Source organism: Pleurodeles waltl, chromosome 1_1 (assembly GCF_031143425.1).
Source record: "Pleurodeles waltl isolate 20211129_DDA chromosome 1_1, aPleWal1.hap1.20221129, whole genome shotgun sequence".
Taxonomy (NCBI): domain Eukaryota; kingdom Metazoa; phylum Chordata; class Amphibia; order Caudata; family Salamandridae; genus Pleurodeles; species Pleurodeles waltl.
In genome coordinates, this window is record NC_090436.1 from 860559537 (window position 1) to 860586344 (window position 26808).

At 47.1% G+C, this 26808-nt stretch overlaps 1 protein-coding gene across 7 annotated transcripts in view; it reads left to right on the forward strand.

The window, feature by feature from the left end:
• Positions 1-26808, forward strand: part of AGTPBP1 (ATP/GTP binding carboxypeptidase 1) — an 863873-nt gene that overhangs the window by 427376 nt on the left and 409689 nt on the right. For all 7 annotated transcript variants that reach the window (XM_069229549.1, XM_069229567.1, XM_069229576.1 and 4 more), the window contains one exon: positions 1959-2167. In XM_069229549.1, coding sequence (XP_069085650.1) covers positions 1959-2167 — 209 coding nt within the window. The remainder of the gene's footprint in view (positions 1-1958; positions 2168-26808) is intronic.

A 26808-nucleotide genomic window follows, 5' to 3' on the forward strand; every position in this document is an offset into this window, starting at 1 on the left:
TCTCTTGTTCTAGACCAGTTTTGTCATACTTAGACTTTTTTGAAGGTCTCCGTCTGCAGTCCCTTCTCTGGGTAACTATGACTTTGGTATCTGATTCTAAAGTAAGGTATCTGCAGCTAGATGTCTCTATCAGGTGAACATGTTACTTACATTCAGTTACACACTATCTGGTAGAGACAGGATCTAGCCGCAGATTCCTTAACGATCCTCCCAGCTCTCAGAACTGAGTCCTCGTTCATCTCAAAGATTTCGTTCTGGAAATCTACATCTTCAATTAAGACTTCGGTGATTATTTGACATAGGGTTGTCTTTTATCCTAGCACACTGTTTCAGTAGGCATTTTCTATATGTGGCCCCACGTTTTAAGTACGGAAAATAGTCTTGGAAGAAACTGACGTTGTTGTGCCGTTGAGAGGGTTATATGGACTCTGCTGATTTCACATCTGGTGGACGATGTTGATACGAAGTCACGCAACGCCTTCTTCCGATGTGCAGACGTGCTATGGGGAAAAAGTTTCTTGATACAGGCTTGTGTCTGGGGAAGATTTTAAAGTAATTAGTCTGCAGCTAAATCCTTTCTCTATCAGATAGTGCATTACTGAAGGTAAGTAACTTGTTCTACAGGTCATCCTTGTTTTGTACATGTTCACTAAAGTATAAACATGTACAAAATCTAAGCTTGTTTTCTATAGAAATTGATTGTGGAGGCAGGAATGTGGCATTGAGCTTTATGAAGTTCGACAATTTGACGTGTCTTCACCTTGAGTTTGATCAAGGTTGAGATTTTGACAATTCTTAGCACACTTTCATTGCATTCCTGTACTCTGAGTGTAATTGAATTTGTCTTAATACATTTTGAACCTGTGACTCAAGTTAGTTAGTTAGTCAGTTTGGGGCTGGACGGTTCCCATGAGGAACAGGGTCAGGACTGATTTGCATATGGCTGGGTCCAAACTGGGGTGGCATGGTGAGCAAAATAATTGATGGATTAAACCCAGATCTGTGACTGGGGGTGAATGTCTGATTCGTTCCGCATTCTGCCCATCATTTGTGTTTGTTTGCTTCTGTCACAATAAGTGCGCCGGGTATGACCAGACGTGGGTCCCTGGCTCACTGTGCCACTGGATTCAAGCTAGCCTGGCTGATGAAGGGTGATACCCTGAAACCGGTCCCAGGATGCTTGTTTCTGGTCCAGGGAGGCCCTGGCAGTTTGGGCTGGACTGTTCCCATGAGGAACAGGGTCAAGGCTGGGTCCAAACTGGGGTGGCATGGTGAGCAAAAGAATTGATGGATTAAACGCAGATTGGTGACTAGGGGTGAATGTTTGATTGGTTCCGCATTCCGTCCGCACAGACTGACTCCCCTCTTGGTATGTTAAACTTTTTGCAAAAGGCATGAGACTCCTTTGGGGCCACCTTCCCCTTTGTAAATGCAGAGGTTGGAGTCGGGGTATGGGGGTTGGGGGTGACTTCACACTTTTAAACAACCTTTTTTTTTTAAAGAAAAAAAGAAAACTTTTTCTTTTAAACACAGCCGTGTTTCCCTTAAGGAAAATGGGCTTTATCAAAGAAAAAAAATAGTTTATTAAAAAGCGATTAGAAACATGATGGTTTGCTGACCCTACTTGGCCACCATTCCTGTGATAGTACCCACTTGGGGTGAGTTTCAATTTGTGACCATCCTCATTGTTGTTCATGAGGTAAGTCGGATTACTACCTACATTAAATCATAATTTTAAGAACCAACTTATTATTATTTAGGTTGGTTCGTAAAAGTTTTACTGGTTGCAAAAATACTGGTCTCAAATTGCAACCAGTATTTTGCAGCCAGCATTTTGTACATTCTGCATAAGATGTATAAGAACCTAAACAGTTGTTCTAACAACTAAGTCAGTTTATTATATTATCTCTTCTTAGCTTGTTTGATGTTTTTCATTATTTATGCCCTTTTGGTTTCAGAAACAAATGCCAGGAAAGCAGTGGATCGGGGTTATGTTCAGCTTCTCATAACAACTTATGTTGATTGGCACCGGCATGACACTCGCCACAGGCACATGTTAATTCGGAAAGGAATCCTGCAGTGTATCAAAAGTGTGACCAACATAAAGTTGGGAAGAAAGGCATTTGTTGATGCAAACGGGATGAAAATCTTATATAACACTTCACAAGTGAGTATGCTTTTTATTTGCTTCAAAATCAAATCTGTAATCTAATCTATTCCAAAACACAATAAAATACAAAGGGACCAGTACACAAAGCTATTTGGGCACCTAAGAGGCACATACATGTGTAAATGAAATCTTCTACGAGAAGAGATTCACAGTAGTGATTCACAAAACAGGAATGTGCAGTTGTAAATAGATTCACTCACATTTAAAACAAGCAGTGGCAAAGTCAATAGGTCTTGCCCCTTTGCCTGTTGACTTTGCCAGTGCTTTCCACAGTGCTGCCAGTTGTTTGGCCTCACCCCTTTCTTTACAAAAAAATAAAATCCCTGGGTCTAGTAAGCTTTCTTAGCGGGAGAAAACACCCCACAATCTGTTTCCGAGTGGGGACAGAAAGACTGTATTTTCAGGTGGTGACATGACCATATGCCAAAATGGGCTGCACCACGCCCTTTTTTCATTTGATTCCCTGCTGACTTGTGGGCTCGAGTGCAGAAAGACTGACTGGGCCTATGGGGATGGGGTGGGGTGGGGTGAGGAGTGTGAACAAAGGTCCTTGAGCCTGGGTGTTGCTTCCCCCCCCCGTACCCTCCTTGCCCCCCAACAAAAAAATAATATTAATCCCTGATCACCCTGCTGGCATCCATTAAAGAGACATACATTTGAAAAGGGGAGATTAATAATTCTCCCATCAAAATCTGTATTAAGGTGGCTGAGATATACCCCCAGAGGACTGCTGCCAGTAGAAGGTGAAATGAGCTGATTGGCTGATTTTACTCTTACTTGAAAAAAGAGATGTTAAAGCATACAATTACATTGTTTGCTTACATGTATGGTTTTCATTTCGTGCTACATTCTTAGTGGTCAAGCAGGTTTCTTATCTAAGTAGGCAGCGAGTTCCAAAGTTTTGCTAAAGGACAGAATTTCAGAAGCAATCAATCAGGAATTTGTAAAGCGCACTACAGCGCACTACTCACCCGTGAGGGTCTCAAGGTGCTGAGGAGGAGAGGGGGAAGAAGGTTGGGATGGTTGCTGCTACTGCCCGAACAGCCAGGTCTTGAGAAGTTTCCTGAAGGTAAGGAGATCTTTGGTCTGGGGCAGGTGGGTGGGAAGAGTCTTCCACGTTTTAGGGGCGAGGTGCAAGAATGATCTACCGCCGGTTGTAGCTCTGCAGACGCGTGGGACAGTTGCGAGGGCGAGGTCGGCGGAGCGGAGATGCCGGGTCGGGTGTAGAAGGAGAGTCGTCTGTTGAGATATTCTGATCTGGTGTTGTGCAGTGCTTTGTGAGCGTGCGTGAGGAGTTTGAAGGTGATTCTCTTGTTGACTGGGAGCCAATGCAGATTTTTCAGGTGGTCTGTGATGTGGCAGTGGCGGGGGATGTCCAGAATGAGGCGTGCGGAGGCGTTCTGGATGAGTTGCAGCCTCTTCTGGAGCTTGACCGTGGTTCCTGCGTAGAGGGCATTGCCATAGTCCAGTTTGCTGCTTAAGAGGGCTTAGGTAACTGTTCTTCTGGTTCCGGTGGGTATTCATTTGTTGATCTTTCGGAGCATATGGAGGGTGTTAAAGCAGGAGGAGGAGATGGCGTTGACTTGCTGGGTCATGGACAGTGAGGGGTCCAGGATGAATCGTAGGTTGCGTGCGTGGTCGGTGGGAGTCGAAGCGGTTCCGACGGTGGCAGGCCACCAGGAGTCATCCCATGCAGAGGGGGTGGAGCCGAAGATGAGGACTTCCAACTTGTCGGAATTGAGTATGAGGCAGCTGTTCTTCATCCATTCGGCAATGGCCTTCATTCCTTCGTGGAGGTAGGTCTTAGCAGAGTCCTTGGTGAAGGAGAGGATCAGCTGGGTGTTGTTGGAGTATGAGATGATGTTGAGGTTGTGGGATCGGGCGAAGTAAGCGAGCAGGGCCATCTAGACGTTGAAGAGGGTCGGGCTGAGGGACGAACCCTGGGGTACGCCGCAGATAATTTCGGTGGCCTCCGAGCGGAATGGGAGGAGGTGGACTCTCTGGGTTCTGCCGGTGAGGAATGAGGTGACCCAGTCTAGGGCTCTGTCGCGGATTTCAGCATTGCTGAGGCGTGAGTGTAGGGTGTGGTGGCAGACGGTGTTGAATGCGGCCGAGAGGTCCAGGAGGATGAGGGTCGCGGTTTCACTGCTGTCCAGTATGGTTCTGATGTCATCGGTGGCGGCGATGAGAGCGGTTTCGGTGCTGTGGTTGCTGCAGAATCTGGATTGGGAAGGGTCCAGGGTGCGGTTCTCCTCTAGGAAGCGGGTTAGTTGTCTGTTGACGGCCTTCTCAATGACTTTTGCCGGGAAGGGGAGCAGGGAGATAGGCCGGACGTTCTTGAGGTCCTTTGTGTCCGTCTTGGGTTTTTTAAGGAGGTCGTTGATCTTGGCGTGTTTCCAGCTCTCCAGGAAGGTGGCGGACTCAAAGCAGCTGTTGATGACCTTCCGTAGTTGGGGTGTGATGACGGAGTTTGCTTTGTTCAGGATGTGGTGAGGGCAGGGGTCAGATGGCGAGCCGGAGTAGATGGTGTTCATGATTTTGATGGTTGTCGTTGACGGGGGTCCAGGGGGAGAGCAGGAGGTTGGTAGGAGGTGAATCTGTGGTGTTGGTGGTTGCTGGCGGGGGTCCGGGTGCTGAAGCTGTTGTGGATGTCTGCAATCTTGCGGTGGAAGTAGGAGGCAAGAATGTGTTTTACATTGTGATTTATAAACTTAGCTACATCTTAGAGCTAAATTGTTAGGTACAAATGTTCATTTGGAGGTAGGAGGCCATCTTCCATGAAATGTCTGGGGGTTATGCAGAATAGGGCACTTATGGTGGGAGCCATAAGGTCCCATTGGTGAGATGCGGGAGGAGCCTTATTGTAGTGTTTTTATCTGTTGTATCATGCTGAGCAAATACATGAATGCACTTAGGTAAGGTGTGTTTGTGTCGTACAGATGTAAGAGAACAAGTGTTATAGTTGCCTGGACCAAGTTATAAAAGCCCAGGATGGGTAAGGTCTCTAAGAGCTCCCAGTAGATGAGAGGGGGTTTTATAGACAGTATTTAACTGAGGTCTGAGATTGAGGACAGAGTCCAAAGTTACTGTAATATGTTAAATGTAGCTGCTAGTAAAGGTGTTTACATCTTGTGAGTCAGTGATCCTTAAGTTAGGTTTTCTGACTTTCTGATGCTTAGCATAAGGTGGCTTCAGACATCCATTCGAAGTTGAAAGAGGGGCAGGGTATGACTGCAGACCTCTCTGTGTCTGAATGCGTTTATAGTTTTGGTTGATTAGTTGTTGCAGATTAGGTGGAGAAGAATCATCAAGATAAGGCATAGACCCCATGTAGATGTTTAACAGGGTAGGAGCACTAAGGTGATATGCGTGCACCTTGAGTAAAGAAGTTAATCATTCCAAGGTTGTGTTGTGGATCAAGGTGTCACATGGTGAGAGTCAGGTAAAGGAGTGCATCGAGCTTTGCCTCTCAAGATTTAAGGTATGTTGTTGGATGTTTCTATCCCATAAAGTGTAGAAGCCCTCATGTGCACGCCAATAATAATAATAAAAACAATAATGTAACAATAATACTACCAACGATTATTATTATTTTAGAAAGCAAGTCATAAACCATAAATAGGTTTCTTGGCTGTGCAGAAAATGGCAGAACTTAAAATAAATAGTAAAAACCTTTTTTAAAGCAACTCCACAAGGTAAACAACCAGGTTTTTAAGCTCTTAACAATTTGTTTAAAGTTATGGTTCTTTCAGGGTTTAGGTTTAAGGGGTGGGTTGGGGGTTGGGGGTTGGGGTGTTTAGGTTTTGGGGGTGGGGGCTCTGGGTATTTTCAGTTTTTGGGGTGGGGTGGGGAGCTGGGGGTGTTTAGAGTTTTGGGGGGTGAAGGGGGGTCAGGGTTTAGGTTTAAGGGGTGGGTTGGGGTGGTTTTAGGTGGGGGGTTGGGGTTCTGGTAATTTTGGGGGTGGGGGGTTGGGGTAGTTGTGGGGATGGGGGGACGTGGTAATTTTTGGGGGTGGGGGCTAGAGGGGAAGCATGCTGGAACTGTGCATGCTGATCGCTAATGCCTTTACAAGGAATGCATTTACAATGGTAAAATCGTTGTAAACGCATTAGTGGTTAAGGCATTAGTGATTAGAACAAGGTCGTTCCGACCTCGTTGTTGAGCCACAGGTGCTTGAAGCACCCGTGGTTCCGACATATAACCGTCTCAGACAGATGTCAGTGACAGACCCGCAGCTTGTTTGCCTATTGTGCCTCGAGTGCGACCACAGTGCAAAGACCAGCATTGACTGCCGCACTTATGCACGCCATGGTCTTGAGGGAGTGCTCTCTCAAGCTTCTTACTGCTTGACAAGCAATGCTGCAATAGCCTTGAACCCGGTCGAGCGGAAGGTCCTGGGATCAGTTGCAGAGCCCAAGATTCTCATCTCATTTGAAGTGGTCTTTGAGTAAGTCCTTTGAGAAAAAGAAACATAAGAAGTTGAAGAGGTCTTCGACTTTACCCCATCGGTCTAAGTCATCCGACGAGATGAAGGAGCATTCTCATGCGAGGCCTGGCCCTACTGTTGAGCTTGTGCCTGGGCCAGCCCTCACCTCCCCGAGTTTTGGGAAGCCGGAACAACCTCTGCCCAACTACAGGGTTCTACGAGGCCATGCATCGTACATTTGGACAGACCATTTCCACTAACAGACCAAGTTATAAAGTGCAACTTCAGGCCGTCGGGTTTGGGAGGGGACCCTACTCCAGTCTGGCCTCTCGGATCCACGGATAGATTCAGAGTTATTTTCTAGTGCCCAAGAAGAACGGAGGGTTTTTTCCTATGCTAGTCCAGTGCCCTCTCAATTTCTTCCTCAAAAGTGCTCACACTGGTTAAAGTCCTGTCTGCCTTGGACCCGGGAGACAAGATGGTAGCTTTGGACATGCAGGATGCATACTTACACATTCCCGTCCTGCCTGCCCACAGGCGATACCTGCGGTTCATGGTAGGCCATAAGCACTTTGTTTGCTGTGCTCCCTTTTGGTCTTACCAGTGCCCCTCGCTGTTCACCATGACTATGGCTGTGGTTGCAGCTTATTGCCAATATTAGGTCAATATTGCAAGCCTTCCCCTATCTCGACGACTGGCTGTTGAAGGCGGGCTCACCCCAGGCTGTCATCTCCCACGTCCAAACTACAGTGGACCTCCTGCACTCTTTGGGGTTCACTATCAACGTGCCAAAGTCACACCTGACTCCCTCTCATACCCTAGGCACTGCAATTTTAGGCCTATCCTTCTGAACGGCAGGTCCAGGATATTCAGACTACGGTACTGCTGTTTCAGCCTCTGTCTTGGATTTCTGTGAGACTGACTCTGAGGCTGCTGGTCCTCATGGCCTCCTGCATCCTGCTTGTGACACATGCCCGTTGGCATATGCAGGCTCTGCAGTAGGACCTGAAGTTCCAGTGGGCGCACTATCAAGGGAATCTCTTCGTCATGATCTAGCTCTTGGCGGGTCCTGTAAAAAATCTGCAGTGGTGGTTAAGCATCCGCAATTGGGTCAATGACAGACCCCTCTCCCTACCCCAACCAGATTGGATAGTAGTGACAGATGTGTCAATACTGGGGTAGGGCGACCATCAGGGAGAGGTGGAGATAAGAGGCCTCTGGCCTCCGGCAGAATCTGAACTCCACATCAACCTTCTGAAGCTCTGGGCAATCCGGCTGGCATTAAAAGCCTTTCTGCCAATTTTATCTTTTGTCTTATGCTCGACTCCACGGGCACTCTAGACCTTGGTGTTATCCCTTCCTCCTGGCATGATCTTGATTGACGGTGACTTTAATGTGGTCCCAGACCCAGTGTGAGACACATCGGACACACCGCGGACAGGTAGGGTGGCCTGCTCCTCTCAACTGAACTTGTGGGCAGACTCCATTGGTCTCTGTGATGTGTGGTGTTCATGGAACCCTGCACAGCAGTCCTACATGCACATGCCCACGGCCCAAAAACCAGGCCCAAAATCGTTCTGCTTTGGCTTCTGGCCTGTGACTTATTACTTCTACAATCTATTCAGAGCTTGCTACAAGGCTCATCCAGTCATGCGCCCTTCCTTCTAGAATGGGGCTCTCAACCGCACTACCTACGTCCAATGTGGAGATTTAGAGCCTGATTTAGAGTTTGACATATGGAGTTACTCTGCCATAAACATGACTGTCTAATTCCCCTGTCCCTCCCCTCAATCAGTTTCCCCAGTGCAATATTAGACACCATATAATGAACCATATACAGTGCAGAAGGCATTACGTTGGTAAATTCACCATATTAATGATAACACTGTGAACTGTCCATCTCCCTCTTCAGTTGAACATTATGCATTCTCTAACTCTGTTCCACAACCACGCTCAAGGGAGTAGGGCATCTGGAGGAGTCCAGTAGCTTGGTGAGCATTGCTGCCCTGGCGGTCATCTGCAAGTTTATTATCCCTGCATGTTTTAAGTATGTGGCACTCCTCAGCATTTGCCCATTCAGCCATATCTCTCACCCATTCTTTGATCGTTGAAGCTGCTGAGAAGATCCATCTTATGGCAGTTCTGTATGTGGCCAATATGAGGCCCAGCTGGAGGAATTTCCACTCTGTTTCTTTTGTTTCTTAACTGGATTCTGTCCTAAGAGGCTTTGCCCTACATCTCTGGATGTAACCAATCATTAGTCACATTCAGGGCTTTCAATATTGCCTCCCAGTATTAATCTACTTTAGGGCATCTCCAGATCATATGAATAAAATCCACATCGACCCTTGTGAACTGGGGGCAGGAGGAGGGCTACACAAGGTAAATTAAATGCAGAGTACTAGGAGAGAGATAAACCTGATGTATCACATTGAATTGAATTAATTTAAACCATGCATTTGAAGAGGCGGCCTTAACTTCCCTCCTGAATTCCCTCCAATTCCTTAGTCAAAAGTTGTGCCTCCAACACTTCGTTCCATTTGTAATGTATAAGAAGGTTCACCAGAGTTAAGTCCTCTCACAGTGCCCTATGGATGTGTGAAATCAACCTTAGACCCCCTGCCAGATTCAACATAGTTACCAGAGTTTCTTACTCCAGGTGGCCGCCTGGGAAGGAGGGCCTTATTCTACCAGCTGTTGCTGCTATTTTTGCAAATTTTTAGCAATTGACCAGTCTCCAGGTGGAACGCCTCCATGGCATCTGTCACAGCGATAAAGCTGTCATTGGGGTATACGTCATGCACCTATCTATTGACGTCCACTGTGTGATGAGCAAGAATGGTGGTAGTGCCCAAATATTCTTGTTTGGTGCAAATGGGGCCCTAAGCAATGCTGCTTGGACGGGTCTCTCCCATGTTCTGCAAACCTGTCTGACCACATAGGGTACGCTAGCTGGAACCCTCACCTCCATCATTAATAGTTCCAACAAAGGGATGTTGTCACAAGTACCCCTCAGCTATCTGGATTCCCAATTGCATTTGGGCAGCAAGATAGAAGAGATCCAGATTTGGCAATTCAAGACCTCCCTTACCTGATGTACACAGAGTAGACAGACTAACCTGTTTCCTCCCTGAGGCACACAGGTGTTAGACTATCAGCTTATCTAGTTCCACAAAGTACTTTCTAGGAATTTCAAAGAGGGTCCATTGAAAAATTTAAAGGCATCAGGGCAAGGATAAACATAGGGTGTTCCAAAATAATTTTACTGATGGTTTTAACCCTTCCGTGGATCCAGCAGTGGTTGAGCACCACTTGATGCAGGCACGGGCTAAACTGTGTCAGATCTCTCTGGAGGAGGTGAGAGAGTTTTGGAAACCATACACACTGCTGATAAATGAGTCTGGGGGATAAGACTGGCAAGTTTCTGTACTGGCTGGAGACTGAGCTGCTTACAACAGCATAGATCCGGCCATTAGGGACTCTCTGGGGCTTTCTGTGGGGAGCTACCTGCAAGTTCACAGGCCTTCTCAGCATTCTACCAGGACCAATATAGAGCATCTCTGTTTCTCGCGCACAAAGTTGAAGCCCCCCTCGTTCTAGATATCCCCCTGCCCTCAACCCCTGACTCCTTGGCCCAAGTGCTGGACCAGCCTCTGATAGCAGATGAAGTGGGGCTCGTCATATCTGACCTTCAGTCCGGAACGACTTCTGGCACTGATGAGGTTCCTATTGATTCCTTTATAAGATATTGTACCCACTTGATACCACACTTTTTGCCCCTTTATACGGAAGTGTCGAAAAAAGGCTTCCTTCTTCCAGACCTTGACATTGCCCCCATTGTGCTCATACCCAAGGCAGACCGTTGTTCTGCCTACTGGTCAGTCTCTCATTAACGTAGATATCAAGATCTTTCATCAATTTTAACGACCAGGCTGATCCGGGCGATGCCTTATTTGATTCATCCAGACTAATGTGGCTTTAAGCTGGGCAGAAGAACCCAGCACTGCTTCCAGAGAGTGCAACTGGCTGTCTCCCAGTCTGGCCGTATGACTTGCCCTCTGGCCCTCCTTCTTGCCGATTTCTGGAAGGCCTTTGAAACTGTTTCATGGCTGTTCCTGACAGCCATACTCCAGCGGGCTGGCTTTGGGCCTTCCTTTCGTAGTCTTGTGAGTCTCCTCTACAACCTCCCACTGCTCAAGTCCGAGTCAACGGTGTACTTTCTCAGCCCTTCCCGATCCACAGAGGCACTCGTCAGGGCTGTCCTCTATCCCCTTTATTGTTTCCTCTGACATGCCTGATACGGTGCAATACTCGGGTTTGGGGATGGCGGTGGGAGAGCGGCGTTGAGGATCACATTGCTCTTTATGCAGACCATGTTATGCTCTTCCTCGGTGACCCGCAGTGCTCAGGCTTTAGATGCCTTGAAATCCTTCGTATTTGTGGAAAGGCCTCTGACTTGCGAATTAACATGCGTAAATCGCTTTTGGTGGAGGTAAATGGAGATGCTGCTTGGCACCACTAGTGCTCCAAGATACCTATGTGGTGAAACTCCAGTATTCATATATCTTGCCTCTCTGAATTGGCTTGGTTCCTTATCTTTCGACCGCTTTCATCAGCAATGGAGAGGGACTTGACAAAAATTGGCCGCCTGCCCCTCAATCCGTTGAGATGTATTGCTGCCTTCAAAATGATGTGTCTTCCCCGATACCTCGATATTCTGATGAACTTCCCCTTTTGGTCCCCAGGTGTTGTTTGGTTCTCTGACTTCAAAGACAACTGTATTTATTGGGGTATGGCCTTCGCCTCAGTGTGAAAATAACCTTTCGATGGCGGCCTAGGCATGGCTGATATCTATGGCTATTACCTTTAATGCACTTCTGGTCCCCATCAACGAGTGGTTTACGGGGTAATGGGACAGTCCAACATATCTGGCCTGCTATTTGGCAACCTAATACCTCCATCGACTCTCTCCTGTACCCGAGTGATGCTGCTTTGCTGAAGCGTGGCCTTGCGTTTTATCTGCTGGAACTGCCACCTTAAAGACATGATGCGGCTGTGACAGGGTACCTGGCTCAGACAGGTGTTGGGTCTTTTGGGATTCGACTGACGGGATAGAATAGGAATCTCAGACTTGGGGCACGCTCGCCGAGGGGGGGCCCTGATGTCCTTTCAGGAATTGTGAGACTCATACAGTCTCTCCCACATACAGTTATTTCTGTATTTGCAACTGTGTCACGCGTTGCGGGTACACCTCCCCGTGGATACCCGGAACACCAGATATAGTCCTCTTGAGGCCAGGCTACTGATGGGAAAGTTGCTTGATGGCAAGGAGGTACATCGCCCTCGCTTGGAAGAAATCAGAGCCCCTTCTCTGATGATTTCAAGAAGGGGTGTTGACTGATGTTCACACCAAGAAAAAATGATTTATGAGGCAAGAGGCTGCCCCCAAAAGCATGACCAGATATGGCATGGGTGGTGCGGTGAGCGTACCATGGACTACTGCTGGAATGAGGATACTGATATGCACTATTGTGATTGTTCAATGGTTTGTATTAACACAAATGGGGTTGTTCTATTTCTTAATCAGTTGAAGGTACCTTGTGAATTTTTAATAAAATTTGGTCATAAAAAAAGCCTTTCTGCCCTCCATCAAGGGTGTTCAAGGACAACACCACCGCCATGTGGTACTGCAACAAACAGGGCAGGATAAAGTTGTGCAACCTTTTTTAAGAGGCCCTGTCTCTCTGTACATGGCTGGAATGTCACAGCATAGCCCTGGTAGTTAAACATCTGGCAGGCTCTCTGAACTCCAGGGCAGACTATCTCAACTGAAGGTGCCTAGCGGATCACGAATGGCATCGCCACCCAGAGGTGGTGCAAGGTCTCTTTCAGTGGTGGAGAGAGCCTTGATTTGATCTGTTCACCACTGCAGAGGATGCACAATGTTAGCAGTGCTAGAGTTTCCAAGGCAGCTCTCGCTCTGAGACACTTTTCACTCAAGTGGAGCGCAAGCTTCCTGTATCGCTTTCCACCTATACCATTCCTGCCCAGAGTTCTGAAGAAGATCAGGAACAACCGGGTCCAAGTCATCCTTGCGGCTCCTGACTGGGCTTGGAGAGTTTGGAATCTCGACCAGTTGAGCATGACCATCGGTCCTCCGACCAGGCTGCCCCTTTGGGATAATCTTGTCACTGCAGCAGGGGAGGGTTCTCCACCCGAAACCTGTCAATGCTTTGTCTTCATGTATAGAGATTTACGGTGGCAGTTGACAGCCTTTGACCTTCTGCCCGAAGTTTGCACTGTTATCTTAGCAGCCAGGAGTCCCTCCCCCAATATTGTATATGCCCGCCATTGGGGTACGTTTGTGGCATAGTGTGCAGAGAAACAGGTTGCCCCTCTTTCTGCTCCCCTCTCTCAGATCCTTCTATTTATCTTCTCTCTTGCCCATCCGGGCTTTTCTTTGGGCACCTGAAAGGGCTATTTTTCTGCCATCTCAGCCTTTCTGTAGTTGCCAGATCAGCCATTCCACTTCAAATCACCTATTGTAAATAGGTTCTTGAAAGATGTACAACATGTTTCTGCTTTTGTCCTGCATCATGCCTTAGTGGGACCTTAATCTTTTCCTAACTTTTTTGATGTGAGCTCCCTTTAAGCCATTGCACTGTCCTCTCAGGCTCTTTACCATCCAGATAGCCTACCAGGTGGCTGTAACATGCCAGGAGAGTCAGCGAGCTTCAGGATTTGTCATCCAAGCCTCCATACCTGAATATCTACCCATACCAGTTGCTTCTATGCACTAGAGCTTCGTTTCTGCCCAAATTCGTCTCTCCCTTTCATGTAGGCCAGTCCATCACCCTGCCTGCTTTTTACTCTCCGCCACATCCCTCCAAGGAAGAGGTGTGACCTCACAGTCTGGGCCCGAAAAGAGCATTGTCATTCTCACATGTCTCTGCAAGACAGTTCTGGGTTGACAACCAGCTGTTCATGGGGTATGTCAGAGCAAAAAAGGGAAAAGCCGTGCAGAAACAGGCCATCTCCAAATAGATCATGCTCTGCATTAAGATTTGCTGTGAACTGGCCAAGAAGGAATTCCCTGAGGGTTTGAGGTCTCATTCCACCAGAGCTTAAGGCTGTGACCACTGCGTTAGCACACTGAGTTCCGATCCGGGACTTCTGCCCGGCAGCAATGTGGGCCTTTTTGCATATGTTGACAAAACAGTACTGCCTGGACAGTCTGATCTGTTGGGAGGGGCACAGTTCAGTCCTTGTAGGAAAGCACCCCTTTTTGGCATGGCTAGCCTCCCACGTTCTGAAAGGTATCTGATGTGATTTTGCCTGAAAGTGCTCTGGGTTTCTGCCAACCAGGCCCCTAGTGCCAGGTCTCTTTCCCTAAATTGTATAGTTGTTTTTACCAATTGGCACAATCTTTAAGCACCCTCTATAAGTTCTTAGTAAAAGGGCCCCTGGTACCTAGGTCCTGGGGTAGTAAAGAAGGCCCCTGAGAGCTGCATCACAAATTGTGCCAGCCTCAGGAACCCGTCGCCAAACGCAGATTGCAGCCATCACTTGCTGAGTGTCTTGATGCAGACAAAAAGTGAAAACACGACCTGTAACACATCCCTGTGTGCCAGGTCCTCTACCACTACATGTGGTATTTGTAAGTTACCCCTACAGCAGGCCTACAGCCCTAAGGCAGGATGCATTATATCACTCCGGACATATGTGCGTAAACAGATATGCCCCTAATATGTCCTTGTCGATTCTTGGACATAGTAAGTGGACAGGGAACCCATTTTAAGTACACATGCTGGACACTGGTCAATACAAGTTCCTCAGGTACATGATGGCTTCTCTGAGCATGGGGATGTTTGGTATCAAACATCTCGTATTAATAAACCCTCACTGAATCTAGTGATGGAATTATTAATGCATGCACCCAGAGGGCACCTTAAAGGTGCCTCCTGAAAAACCTACTGACTGCCAGTGTGTTGACCATAGATATGTTTCCGACCTCCTGGGATGAGAGCCTATGCTCTCGGAGGCTAGGAACAAAGCCTGCTCTAGGTGGAGGCGTTGAACCTCTTTTGTTATGTGACCCAGATCTCCCCAGATGGCCAAGATGACCACCCCTTGTCTTGCTTCACTTCTTGTCCGCATGACAGGCAGGAAAATTAGTAAGGATAAGAGGTGTGCCCACATCATGCCAGTGCCAACCCTAGGATGGACTAGCTGATGTGGACACCACTTTTCAAATTGCACTAGGACCAAGCAGCGTCGAGGGGCATCAGCACCACTGAGATCCACTTTGTGAGTGGCCCAGCAGTCTTGATTTTGCTCCTGCTAGCTGTTGGCCCCTAACCACGAGGAGCATCTTTGTTCACTGAGCCCAGCTGCCCTTTCTACTCTGTATCCGAGCAACCCTGCCAAGGTCCTGAAGAACTGGCTGTACCTCCTTGCTCTAGGACCCCTTGCGACCTAAGCCCCTGCTTGGAGCTCTCAGACTTGTCCCCAAGTATCCCTTTGCAGCCTGTATCCAGGTGACCCCACTTCTCTGTAGCATGCTCAGCTACAAACTCACAAGCATCCTGCTCCTGGTAGAATTCAAAGAGCTCCAGACGAACTGCTGGTAATACTTTGGACCTTGGGCATCTGTATTTCTAAAGCCAAAAGGTGAGCCCCTGAAACCGAATGTACTTACCTTTATGCATTATTGACTTTTCTTTCTGTAGGATTCCATTGTGCGTAAAGGCGCACCGATTAAAACTCTTTACTCACCTGTAAGAATCAAAAACGAAAGCAGTACTTACTCTTTTTGGAAGTTCTTGGTTTCAAAACATATATATAAAAAAAAAAAAATTCTAAATTGGTTTCAGATTTATTATTTGAGTGTGTGTCTCATTTTTTGCCTTTGTGAGTACAACAAATGCATTGCACTGCTCTCTGATAAGCCTAACTGCTCGCTCACACCACCACAAAAGCAAGCGTTAGTATTATCTACTTTTGCCTTTGTCAACCAATTAGGGATCTATGGACTCTCAGCATGGTGTACTTCTTTTAGTGTCCCATGTACAGAGCCAGCTTCCTACAGGCCTTTTTAGTGTGAAACAGTTACAGAGACCCTCCTTTGTGTAGGTATTGCTTGAGTATCTATTCTAAGGCAAGGAATCTGTGGCTAGAAATCTCTGTTAAATGAACAAATTACTTACCTTTGGTAAGGCCTTATCTGTAGAGGCTCTCTATAGCCACAAATTTGTTACTGACCCATCTGTCCTCCCCGCTCTGCAAACAGATTTCTAGGGACAGGGCTATTACCCTGTCAGGGCCCTAGTTTTCCACACAAATAGTCATTGTTCTTCGTGACTCCATGCTCCTGGCGTGGGAAGTCGCAAAAAGAAGCTGACATCACCTTGTTGGGAATGCTGCCTATATAGGCACCGTAAATGTCACTTCCGGCACTGACGATGCCACAAAGAGCCAAACAACACCACCTACTGCAACTCAGGGGTACTGTTCACGAAACAATTTTCAGATTCAGTTTGACGCCTGGAGAGAATTCTAAGGTAAGTAATCTGTGGCTAGATAGTCTCTCCCAAGTAAGGTGTTATCAAAGGTAACTAACTTGTTCTTTTTGTTTTCTGAGCTGTCAGTTGTCTAAACTTCTGTCTCTTAATTTAGGACTTTACTTTATTTACATTCCAGGATACCAGATCTTTGATGTGAGTGTGTAGAATTGGTCATTAAATCATTTTGAGCCTTATTGGAGGAGGCAGATTGGCAGAGTATGGGTTGTATGGAGGAATTGAGAGTCTCAGGGATCCAGCCACTGTAGAGTGGATCTGTATGTTCTGTTGAAGGAAGGACTTGTAATAATGTTGCCGAAGGCATCTAGAGGTTGTCTAGAGTAGCTGAGAGTGCTCCTATAGTGAGCCTTCTGGGTATGTGTTTGAACTGGAACAAATGCATGATGTAGTCGTCAATCCAGAGCATTGGGTATAGGTGGGTGTGCAGGAGAACATGACATCTATGGTAGACTAGATTGTGGGTGTAGGTCCAAAGAATGTTTACTCGAGGTCAAGATAGTCCAGCAAAGAGAGGATAGATATTACATTTTTTAGAGATCTAGGAAGTTAAATAATGTGTTAAGATAGCCAAGATGCTTCAGCATGAAGAACGTACGTCTCAGGTGGGGTCACAGAAAGCAATGTTGAGGAAAGTGGTTGGTAGAAAAACAGGACGAAGAGTAAGAACAGAGGCAAGAAATTGCACCTTTTGAGAAGGTATTTTATTTAGGAGTTTAGGTTATTGGCAAGGTGAGCACCGAGACTGTTCATGGCCGGCAGCTGTTTTATTAGATGAATCCTGGAGGATGATCTTCTAGAATTATGTGAACTGCATCACCCAAAGCCAGGCACCACTATTGAAGAATTCTTCAGGTTTGTGATGTGTGACAAGATCAAGTATAGTCAGCAGTGAGCACTTGAGTGTGTTCGCATGCCTGCATATGATAAAGGTGTTGAGGCTTGTAGGAAAGCACCCTTTTTGACATGGTTAGCCCCCACTTTTTGCCTGGTTTCTGATATGACTTTGACTGTTGGTGCATTTTGTCCCTGCTAAACAGGTCCCCACTGCCAGATCTCCTTCCCCAAAACTGCACAGTTGTTTTGCACAGTTTGCAAGTTCTCTATCTACCACTGTAAGTTCCTAGTAAGTGGTACCCCTGGCACCTAGGGCTTAGGGTACTAAGGAAGGTCTGTGAGAGCTGCAGCACTAATTGTGCCACATTCAGGAACCCCTCACCTAACCCACACAGTGCTGCCATTGCAGACGGGGTGAGTTGGTGCAGGCTAAATTGAAAACACGACCTGTCACACATCCCTGTGTGCCAGGTCCTCTATTACTGCATGTGCCAGGTGTAAGTCACCGCTAAAGCTGGGTGCCTCCAGGCACATGTGAGTGCTTATATGCATGAGCAGATATGCCTCTGCTGTGTCTCTGTCGATTCTGAGACACAGTAAGTGCACTGGTAAGCCATTTTAAATGCATGTGTTGGACACCGGACGTTACGAGTTCACAAGCTACATGATGGTTTATCTGAATACTGGGACATCTCAGAATAATAAACCTTTACTGCCCATTGGCTACCGCGTGGCGCTCCCTGTAACTCCCCTAAATTGATTATTTAGGTGGCACCTCCGAATCCTAGAACTCAGATTTCGACAACCTAAGAAGACCCAGAGAAAGAAGAGTTGCACCCACAGAAGAGGAAAAGAAGAAGCAGCTGACCTGGAACCAGCCCCTCCGGTCTGCCTGCTGACCTCGAGGGACCCTGCACAAGAAGCCAACTCATCCAGCCTTCAGTAAAGACTCAAGCCTCCCATGGGCAGTGGACATGCCCTGCAACAAGAAACTCCAAAGAAAACACTCTAGCTGCTAGAACCCTGGAAACATAACACGAGAAGTGCCCACTGCACCCGACGTCCACGACCCGAGGTGAAGCCAACTGACAGTGCCAGCGCAGGTCCCCAGCTGCCCAGAGACTGAGTCCAGTGTGGTCTCACCCATCTTGGACTCTCCCGAGACGTCTGCAGCCTCTGCATGCAGGCCCCCTCTACCACAGGCTTGTGGAAAGAGAGAATCCAACATCTCCAGCAACCACTGCACCCGTGAACTCTGATCCATCTGAGGTGGGTCATCGGTGCCAACGACGTCCCCCAGTTCCTGAGAGCTCGAGTCCACCCCTGCCGGACTCCCCCACAACGCCTGCAGCCTCAGCTTGCGGGACCCACTGATCACAAGTGCTCACGGTCAAGAAACCCAGATACCGAAAAATACCCATGTATGCGTCATCCCTGGGCACAGGAGAAGAGGGCCAAAGGTGTACCTACATCCTCGAGCACCTCAAGTCTACTACCTACCTGTTAGTTATACCCGACAAACTCCCATAGAAAACCATTGGGCACCCAACCCCTTACTGCATGCCTGCACCTGGCTGCCCCAGTGCCACCCGGTGTGACCTGTTGGTGTGGTTCTGATCAGTGGTATTCAATATTTATCTTATCTCCTGGGATTGGCTTCATAAATCGTTGTTAACCCTGTATTTGCTGAACATTGTTTTTCCTCCATAGGATATAATTGATAGAACTTTGAAAATTGCATTGTGTCTATTTTTCAAACTCCAAAGTATATATGCTTGAAAGTCTACTTACCTGATTATGTAGTTCTTGGGTTTGAAACATATATGAAAAGAATTTGTATTTTTCTAAATTGGTCTCGAATTTATTATTTGAGTGTGTTTCAGTTATTGCCTCTGTAATTACAACAAATGCTTAGCACTCCCTCTGATAAGCCTAACTGCTCGCCGACATTTCCACAAATAGAGCATTAGTCCTATCTACTTTTGCCTCTGCAATACCAATTGGGGATCCATTAGACTCTTCGCATAGTGTACTTCATTTTAGTGTACCCTATAGAGAGCCAGCTTCCTACAGGGCTGAATTCTCTGATGTTTTCCTTGGGTGGTAGGCAAGTGAACAGGCCAGAGAAACATTGAAAAACAGCTGTGAGACAGTAGCATTCCTAAACATTGTTTTGGAGGCTGGTTAGTAATCAGTGGGGAGTGATGCATGAAGAATGTAGAGAGGACGGTGAGGGTATTGAGATGGCAAATTTGATTAGGAAGAGCGAGTAGAGGGGGCATTATGAGTTGAAGGGATTGTGGCATGAATCAGGCAGGTGGATGGATGGTAAAAGAGGATTGGTGAATGTTGTGAGGAAAGGGGGAGTGCTGGTAGTGTGCCAAAACAGAGAAGATGCATAGATGGGAGAGGAGCGGGCAGAGGATGGAAGAGGAAAGAAGAGTATCAAAGTGTGAAAGTGAGGGCCCTGCGTTAGTGGTGGCAGAGTAAGGTTAGATAGATATTGTTGAAGCATATAAGAGTTGAAGAAGAGGTATGAGAATTATGTTGTGACAGATAAAAAAAGAAAAATGCATGAGGATTGAGAACATTCTAAGTGGGGTGTTAGAGAGATGGTTATAATGGAATGAAGTTAGTTTTGTCTGTGGTAAGGAATGGTATAGAAGATGGAGGTAGGGAGTGGAATCATTTGGAGCTCATGAAAGATGGTTGTCCATGGATACAGGTGTGTTTGAGCGCCATTTGTTCAAGTGAAAGCAATGAGGTAAATATATCTCAACTTGGCCCAATGAACATTATCCTAAATAACCTAAAGGTCTTCCCAAGTGTGACTGAAGAAGGTTGAGCTCCCCAAAGATTTTCTCCAAAAGCAGTCTATGTGGTCTGCTTGGTGTAAATGTGACCCAGGAAGGCTCACTCCCCCAAAACTTGAAAATGATTGATTTTGTAAAAATTGCAATTGGTTTTGAAGAGGTTGCTGGCCAGCAAGGGGAGCCAAAGTTGTTCCGTCAGGATGGGGTCATGTGATCATATTTATTCAAGCCCTCGATAAGTTTGCTACAACACTTAGGATGCCTAAGATGCCAGTGTGGCATCTCTCTCGAGGCAGTTCCTACAACAGGTTTTCTTTGTGGTTAAATTTGTCCAGTAAGTCGCAGTACAAGTCGAAGGCAAAGCTTAAGAAGTTAAATCTCCACCATTTTCTGTCCAAAGAGTAATTGGGAGGAAGACATTAAGGTGCCAATCGATCTAGCTCTCAACCCCCAGCAAAGGAGCCTATTTCACAACTGTTCTCTATTAGGCCAAAATTTTGCAGGCCATGGTTGATGCCACAGCAGATCGAGACCTTAAAGCAGGCCGTGCTGCTTATTTCTGGCACTCTTCTGGCTCCCTTCGAGAGTTTGGTGGTCCAGGATATCAGTCGTAAAGTAAATCCTGATTTGTTTCCCATGACTCCTCCAGGCAGGGAGTTGAAAAGGACTGAGGCATCCAGGAAGTGAATGTTCTGGTCAGTCAGTTTAGCTTTGAGGTCAGTTAGCGTGGTCTGTCTATAAACTGCAGATGTATATCCTTTGGGACATAGCCAGCAAGATCTTGGCGGCGGTCCAGGTGGATGTTTGGGCCTCTGTGGTAGGGATAGGCTTTTCAAAGGGTCTTGCCTATTTTGCAAGAAAGCGGACTGTCTTCAATCGCTTTAAGGAAAGGAGAGCACACTATCACCCTGTGGGAGGCAGAATCAGACATGTTCTCCCAGGGTGGAAGTCCATCACATCCGACAGCTGGGTCTTCCAGCTGTCCAGCAGGGCTATGTCCTCCCATTTCTCTATGACGCACCACAAAGTCCTCCCACATCAGAGCTAATGTCAGAGGAAATCTCTCTATTTTATAATAAGAGTTGAAGGCCTTACTGACCAATATGGGCATTGAGAGAGCACTAGCTTTGGAAGTGCGGATGTGCCGTTACTCCTGCTATTTCCTTATGCTGAAAAAGGATGGCCGAAATTCTGCCTGCCCTTGCTCTGGGCAATCGGATGTTTATCTTTAACATGAAGGACACCAATTTTCATGTATCTGTCCCATAGGCATTGCCTCTGGTTTAAGGCCAGCTAGAAGCCTTTCAGTTTGCCTTGTTCCATTGTAGCCTTGTCAGTGTCCCTTGAATGGTGGTGGTCGTTGGCCATCTTCAGAGGTTGGGGACACTAGTTTTCCCTTACCTCGACAGGTAGTTGTTGCAGGCTGAAGTCAATCTTGACTCCTTCTCAGAGACGTACTTGTTTATGAGCTCTTCTGGATACAGTGCAGATGCTGGCCTTTCCTTCTTTCCATCAAGTCCAGAACATTTGGACTCTGATCCCGATGTTTCAGCCTCGGGTTAAGTTCTCAGTGAGAGCAGCTCTGAGTCCTCGTGTAACATGTTAGCCCAATTTCCTAGGTGGCATATGCAGATCTTGCAGTGAGACATGAAGTCTCAGTAGGCCACAAACAAAGGAAACTTGTCGGATGTCATCTAGGTTTTAGAGGAAACTGCACAAAGACTCGAGTGGTGGCTGCTATACTGCAACCTGTGGCAGACCCTTCTGTCTTCCCCACCCGGAGCTGATGGTGGTGCCGAATGCGTCCCTGCTTGGCTGAGGAGGTCATTTCGGAGAGGTGGAGATCAGATGATTCTGCTTTCTGGCAGAAACTCTGCTACCCATAAATCTGTTTGAGCTGCTGGTCATTTTCTTGGCTTTGAAGTCCTCCCTGTCGTCAATCAAGGGGCGTCGTAGCATCTCCTTTAAAAAAAATAAATAAATAATGAAAAAAAAAACTTTATTTATTAGTTTCAACTAAAACGACATTGCAGCAATAACCAGTTGCCACTTCTTGCAGTGTACCAAGGAGAGAACAGATCACGTTAATATGTACAAAAACAGTTTTCCACAGAGGGGAAGTCTGTCAGGCTATGCATAGCAGAAGCATCTGCCACCTACCAAACTTGTATCACCCCACCTCAATATCCCTCGGGGCTTTAGGTTTTCACATTAGTAGAAACATCACTCAGTGAAACATCAACACAATCCATAAACTTGTCCCACATCATCCTCTATTTTCACATCTCTCCTGCACAGCTTCATGTGGATCTCTTTCGCTAGTGTCCATTCCTCAACGTCCCTATGTCAATTCTCCACCTCAGGTGTGCGCTACCCATCCATGTTATGGCCACTCTGCGGCGGTTAAGGACCAGCGTGAGCTGGAAATATTTATATGCCATTTTATACTCTTTAGGCCTGCCTATATTAACCAGTAGGCAAAACTGCAGGATTAGTAAGCCGTGCAGTGAAGTGGTATGTGTGATTTTCTCGATTACCTGTTCCCAAACAATCCTGCAATTTCTTACTCTTCCAGGCCAGGTGTAAAAAAACTACCCCTGGACATCCACATCCTGAACACGCGTCTGGACGGGTCCGAGATATCTTTTGCAGCACCATGGGCATTTTGTATGTGCGATGTAGGATATTGTAGGGGACCAACTTGAATCAAGCATTACTCGATTCTGTCTTGGTAAGAATGCATATGCGCACCCAGTTCATGTCCGCCATGTTCATCCCCAGATCAGTCTCCCAGGTTGCTTGAGCCCTTAGTGGGCAAACTGCGGCATCAGTCACCATTTCTTTATTTAGTAGGGGCACTAAGTGTCGACCCGCAAGGCAAAAGGACTCCGGGCATGCAGGATGACACTGGTGCCACCAGAAAAGTTGTCTAGGTCTCGTTGGCCAACTCGGCCAGCAGAATGTAGGAAGTGCCCGGGGCACAGCGTGTATTACCCCCACGCATCCTCAAATGTGAAGAAATGCTCATTGGGGTTCAAGTCTTCAAGCGTTTCACAACTGTCTTCTATCCAGACCTGAAAGGACATGCTGTTCACCATGTGCCTGACCGGCGCTAGTATTGATACCAGTAGCTCTCTTTGAAAGAGGGGCCTGTTAGAAATGGGGTCTCTAGTTGGCAGTGGTTTGTGCCCTGTCGAAGTAGGGAGCCTCACTCTAGTCAGGGCAAGGGAGCCACACAGCTAAAATAACCCCTGTTCACTCCCTTGGTAGATTTGCACAAGCAGCCAGGCTTATCTCAGAGGCAATGTGAAAAGTATTTGTACACACTCAGTAACACAGTGAAAACACTACAAAAGGACTCCACACCAGTTTAGAAAAATAGCCAATATTTAGCTGAATAAAACAAGACCAACACAACAAAAATCCAATATATACAAGTAAAGATATCACTTTTTAAAGGTAGAAATGAGTCTTAATCCATAGGAATCAATGATTGTATCGTTTTAGCACAAAGTACCAGGGATGCATCAGAAATAAAGTTACTGTGGACTGCAGGGGAGGTGAGGCATTGAAAAGCAAACCAATGCATCTCTTCCTTACTGCGCAGGGGAGGTGATGCACCCATTATTTCCTCACAGGAGAGCTGATGTGTCGAGGAGATACGTTGATTCTTTCTTCGCAGGAAATGCGATGCATTAATTTCCTGACAGGCAGCCTTGGTTCCAACTGTGGTGCAGGGTCAATGAGAAATTGCTGACCTGGGGACGATGCGTGGAAAATCCAGACACAATGTGCTCATGGAGCCGCAGTGAAACAGGCGCTGGGTCGATTCTGCAACTGCGAGACAGGAGCTGTGTTGATTCTCTAGCCGCGGGACAGACATTGTGTCGATTGTTCTGCTGCAGTGCATCAGTGCAAGAATTTTCTCTTTCTTGTCACCAGCTTACACTTCCAAGGGCCCAGGTACTGGAGTTTGCACCACTTGGCAAGTCAGGACTCTCAGAAGAAGAGCTCATGCACTGACAGATGAAGCATACGTTTCTTGTAACTATCACTACTCTCCATCCAGTGAACCACGTGTTGCATTTGCGCAGCGTAATAATAAAATTCTAGCCGTGGTACTGTTGCACAGCCATTTTAGTTATAGCTTCATAAACGTTATTTTAGCAAACTAGGTTTGCCGCTGTGCACTTTATCTAGATATATTTTATTCAGCTTTGTTTAATATTTTAACAATAGCCACATTTGCGGTCTTCGATTTCTCTCTAGCTGTTCTTTGCCTAGGCCAGCACTGCATTTAAAAAAAATAAATTTCTTTCACTCAAGGCTGCAGTGAGATAGATTGCTGGTAAACGTGGTAACGCTTTGTCTCTAGTGTTCATTAAAACATACACATCCTTATGTAGGGATATTTTCTCCGAACGTCAGCTGTTTTAGTATAAAAACACTTCTCTGTCCCATACACGCTAGAAGGAGATACCAGCCAGAAGACCACAACTGTATGCTGATTGCTGAACGCTTCGCTACAGCTGCTTATGCAGACTTCAGGCCTCTTGCTCAGGTATGAGGGATGATTTCTTCCCAGGGGAACCTGAAGGGCAGAACTAGAGCTTAACATGCTGTGCTCTCACATAGCCTAGGTAGGAATTCTTCTAAGGACTTTAGTGACAATATGGTAGCGTTATTTTGATGGTTCACAATTTTAATCCTGTCATGCTTTATCGTCCTGGTTATTACAGTATATGCTTTATTATCTAAGATGCAGTTGCTTCATTAAACTCTTGTTGAAATATATATTGCCTCTGATTGTCCTTGTATATGAGAGACTAATGAAAATGAGAGAAACGGATGCAATCTGAGTGGCCACGATTTCCATGAGGAATCAATTATGTCATGTGCTCTGCTGCCCAATCACCCCTGTTCTTGGGTAGAGATGAGGCTCTGCTAGTTAGCCGGAGCAAAACCCGGATTAGGCCAACAGGTGTCACCTGTAGTGGGTTAGACTCAGTCCCCCACAGTGCAAGTGATTCTGCCGCCCAAATCCTATAGTCTCATTAGAATAATGAGAGCCTACACTACAGTACTTCCAGCTCCCCCTGTAACGATGGGTCAGGGTGGACAAAGCTGACCTACTGCATTTACCAGCCCAGATAAGCGATATCAGAATGGAGTTCTGTTTCCTGAACACCTTGATGGGCAGCAGACAAAGGGAACTCTGCACAACATACAGGCAGTGCGGCAGGAGCAGTTTTCGAGGTCACCACCCTGCCCATCAGTGACAGCGGTAGCGTGTTCCAGAGCGCGACCGACAAGCGCAACAAGTCAGTTACCCTAGCCACATTAAGGTGAAGATGCTTATTTCAGGAATGAGACACCATTACGCTCAGGTAGTGAAAATGGTCCAGAGCGGTATCATCCCACCCTGGCCCTTGGCGCAGTGCAAAGCAGCTTGACCTATTTCCTGAACTGGCCCCAAACCCCATAATTTGCAGGACCTTCAGCAGGTAACCCCAATCAACCATGTCAAAAGCTTTCTCAAGGTCTATTTAGGCAAGGGCCATTTTTTCACAGCTACCCTCAACCTCATGCATTACGTGTGTTAGCCGTCTGAGATTCATCCCTGTGCTATGGCAGGGTATGAACCTCCATTGGTCCTTGAGTATCAAGCCCAACTTCACCGGGTTCATTTGGTTAGCCAAACATTTTCACAGGACCTTGACATAAAAATTAATCATGGTTAGCGGTCTGTATGCTGCTGGGTCATCCCTGCCCTGGCCGGCTTGGGCAACATGCAAACCTAGTGTTCCTACAAGGATTGCGGCAAAACCCCTTCTCTTGCGCTTTTAGGAAAACCTCCCGGAGGCCCAGCATAACCTCGCCAAAAACTCTTAGTAGAACTGTGCCAGGAACCCCTCCCCGCTTGGAGCCTTGGACCTTGGGAGCATGCACAGTGTTTCATGCAGGTGCTTGAAGTCAAGCTCAGCATCAAGCTCTCCTGCTGCCACCTCCCCAATACTGGGGAGCCCCAAGTCTGTCAAGAGTGCCTGATACTGTCCCTGGGTACCCGTGGGTCTTCCGTGTACACCCCCTCCAGGTGCACCTTGAAGGTGGCTACTATGTCCATGTGGATGCCACTGCATCTCCACTGGAGGTCACCAGATGTGTGACTGGGGAAAATGCGAACTGTCCACTCAGGATCCAGGCCAGAAGTCTTCCCAGTTTATTTCGCTCTCTATGCACGTTTTGCCTATAGTGCTGCAGTCTGTCCCATATGTCAGCTATTGCTAATATGGGTAGATTGCAATTTTACAGTTTTGAAACATGGGCACGGTCTGTTCTGTAGCCACTCAATATGCAGTCCCTGTCCCAATAGTTCAGAATCCTAGGGATGATGGCTCTCTGTGGGGTGCCAGGCTTGGTTGGGGCACCAATGCCCTGTGCTCCTGCTTGATGATGAAAAGCTCTGGCAGGCCTCTTGAGCAGAGACATCACCTCACCCAGTACTCCAGGAAAGACTCTGCCAAGGCCCCTTCTGCTCTCTCAGAGGACCCCAGCACTCAGATGTTGCTGCTCCGTGCATGGCCCTCCGCATCCTCAACCCTTTCTCAGTCCGCTGGTGACCACGTTTAGTTTGGCCATCTGTCACTTGAGGTGGCAACCTCACCCTGCAGTTCTGCTATGTTGCGCTCATCTGTGTTTACTTTGTCTTCCTCCTTCCTCAGGTCCGCCCGCAGTAGATTTACATCAGTGGAGGAAGTCTCTATCTTCTGTGTGAGCGCTGTATGAGATCCCTTAATGGCCACCAACAACTCCGCCCTGGAGGCTTTAGCTCTCCCTCCGGGGGCCCCATTGTCCAAGTCTACCCGCCCTGCTGTGTGAGCCGTTTAGAGGTGATGGTGGTATGCTTCCTGGCTGCCTTCTCCTTCCCCATGGTGCCCTGGAGATGCTGCAGCGCTGAGCGGCCCGGTTCACAACCAGTTCTGT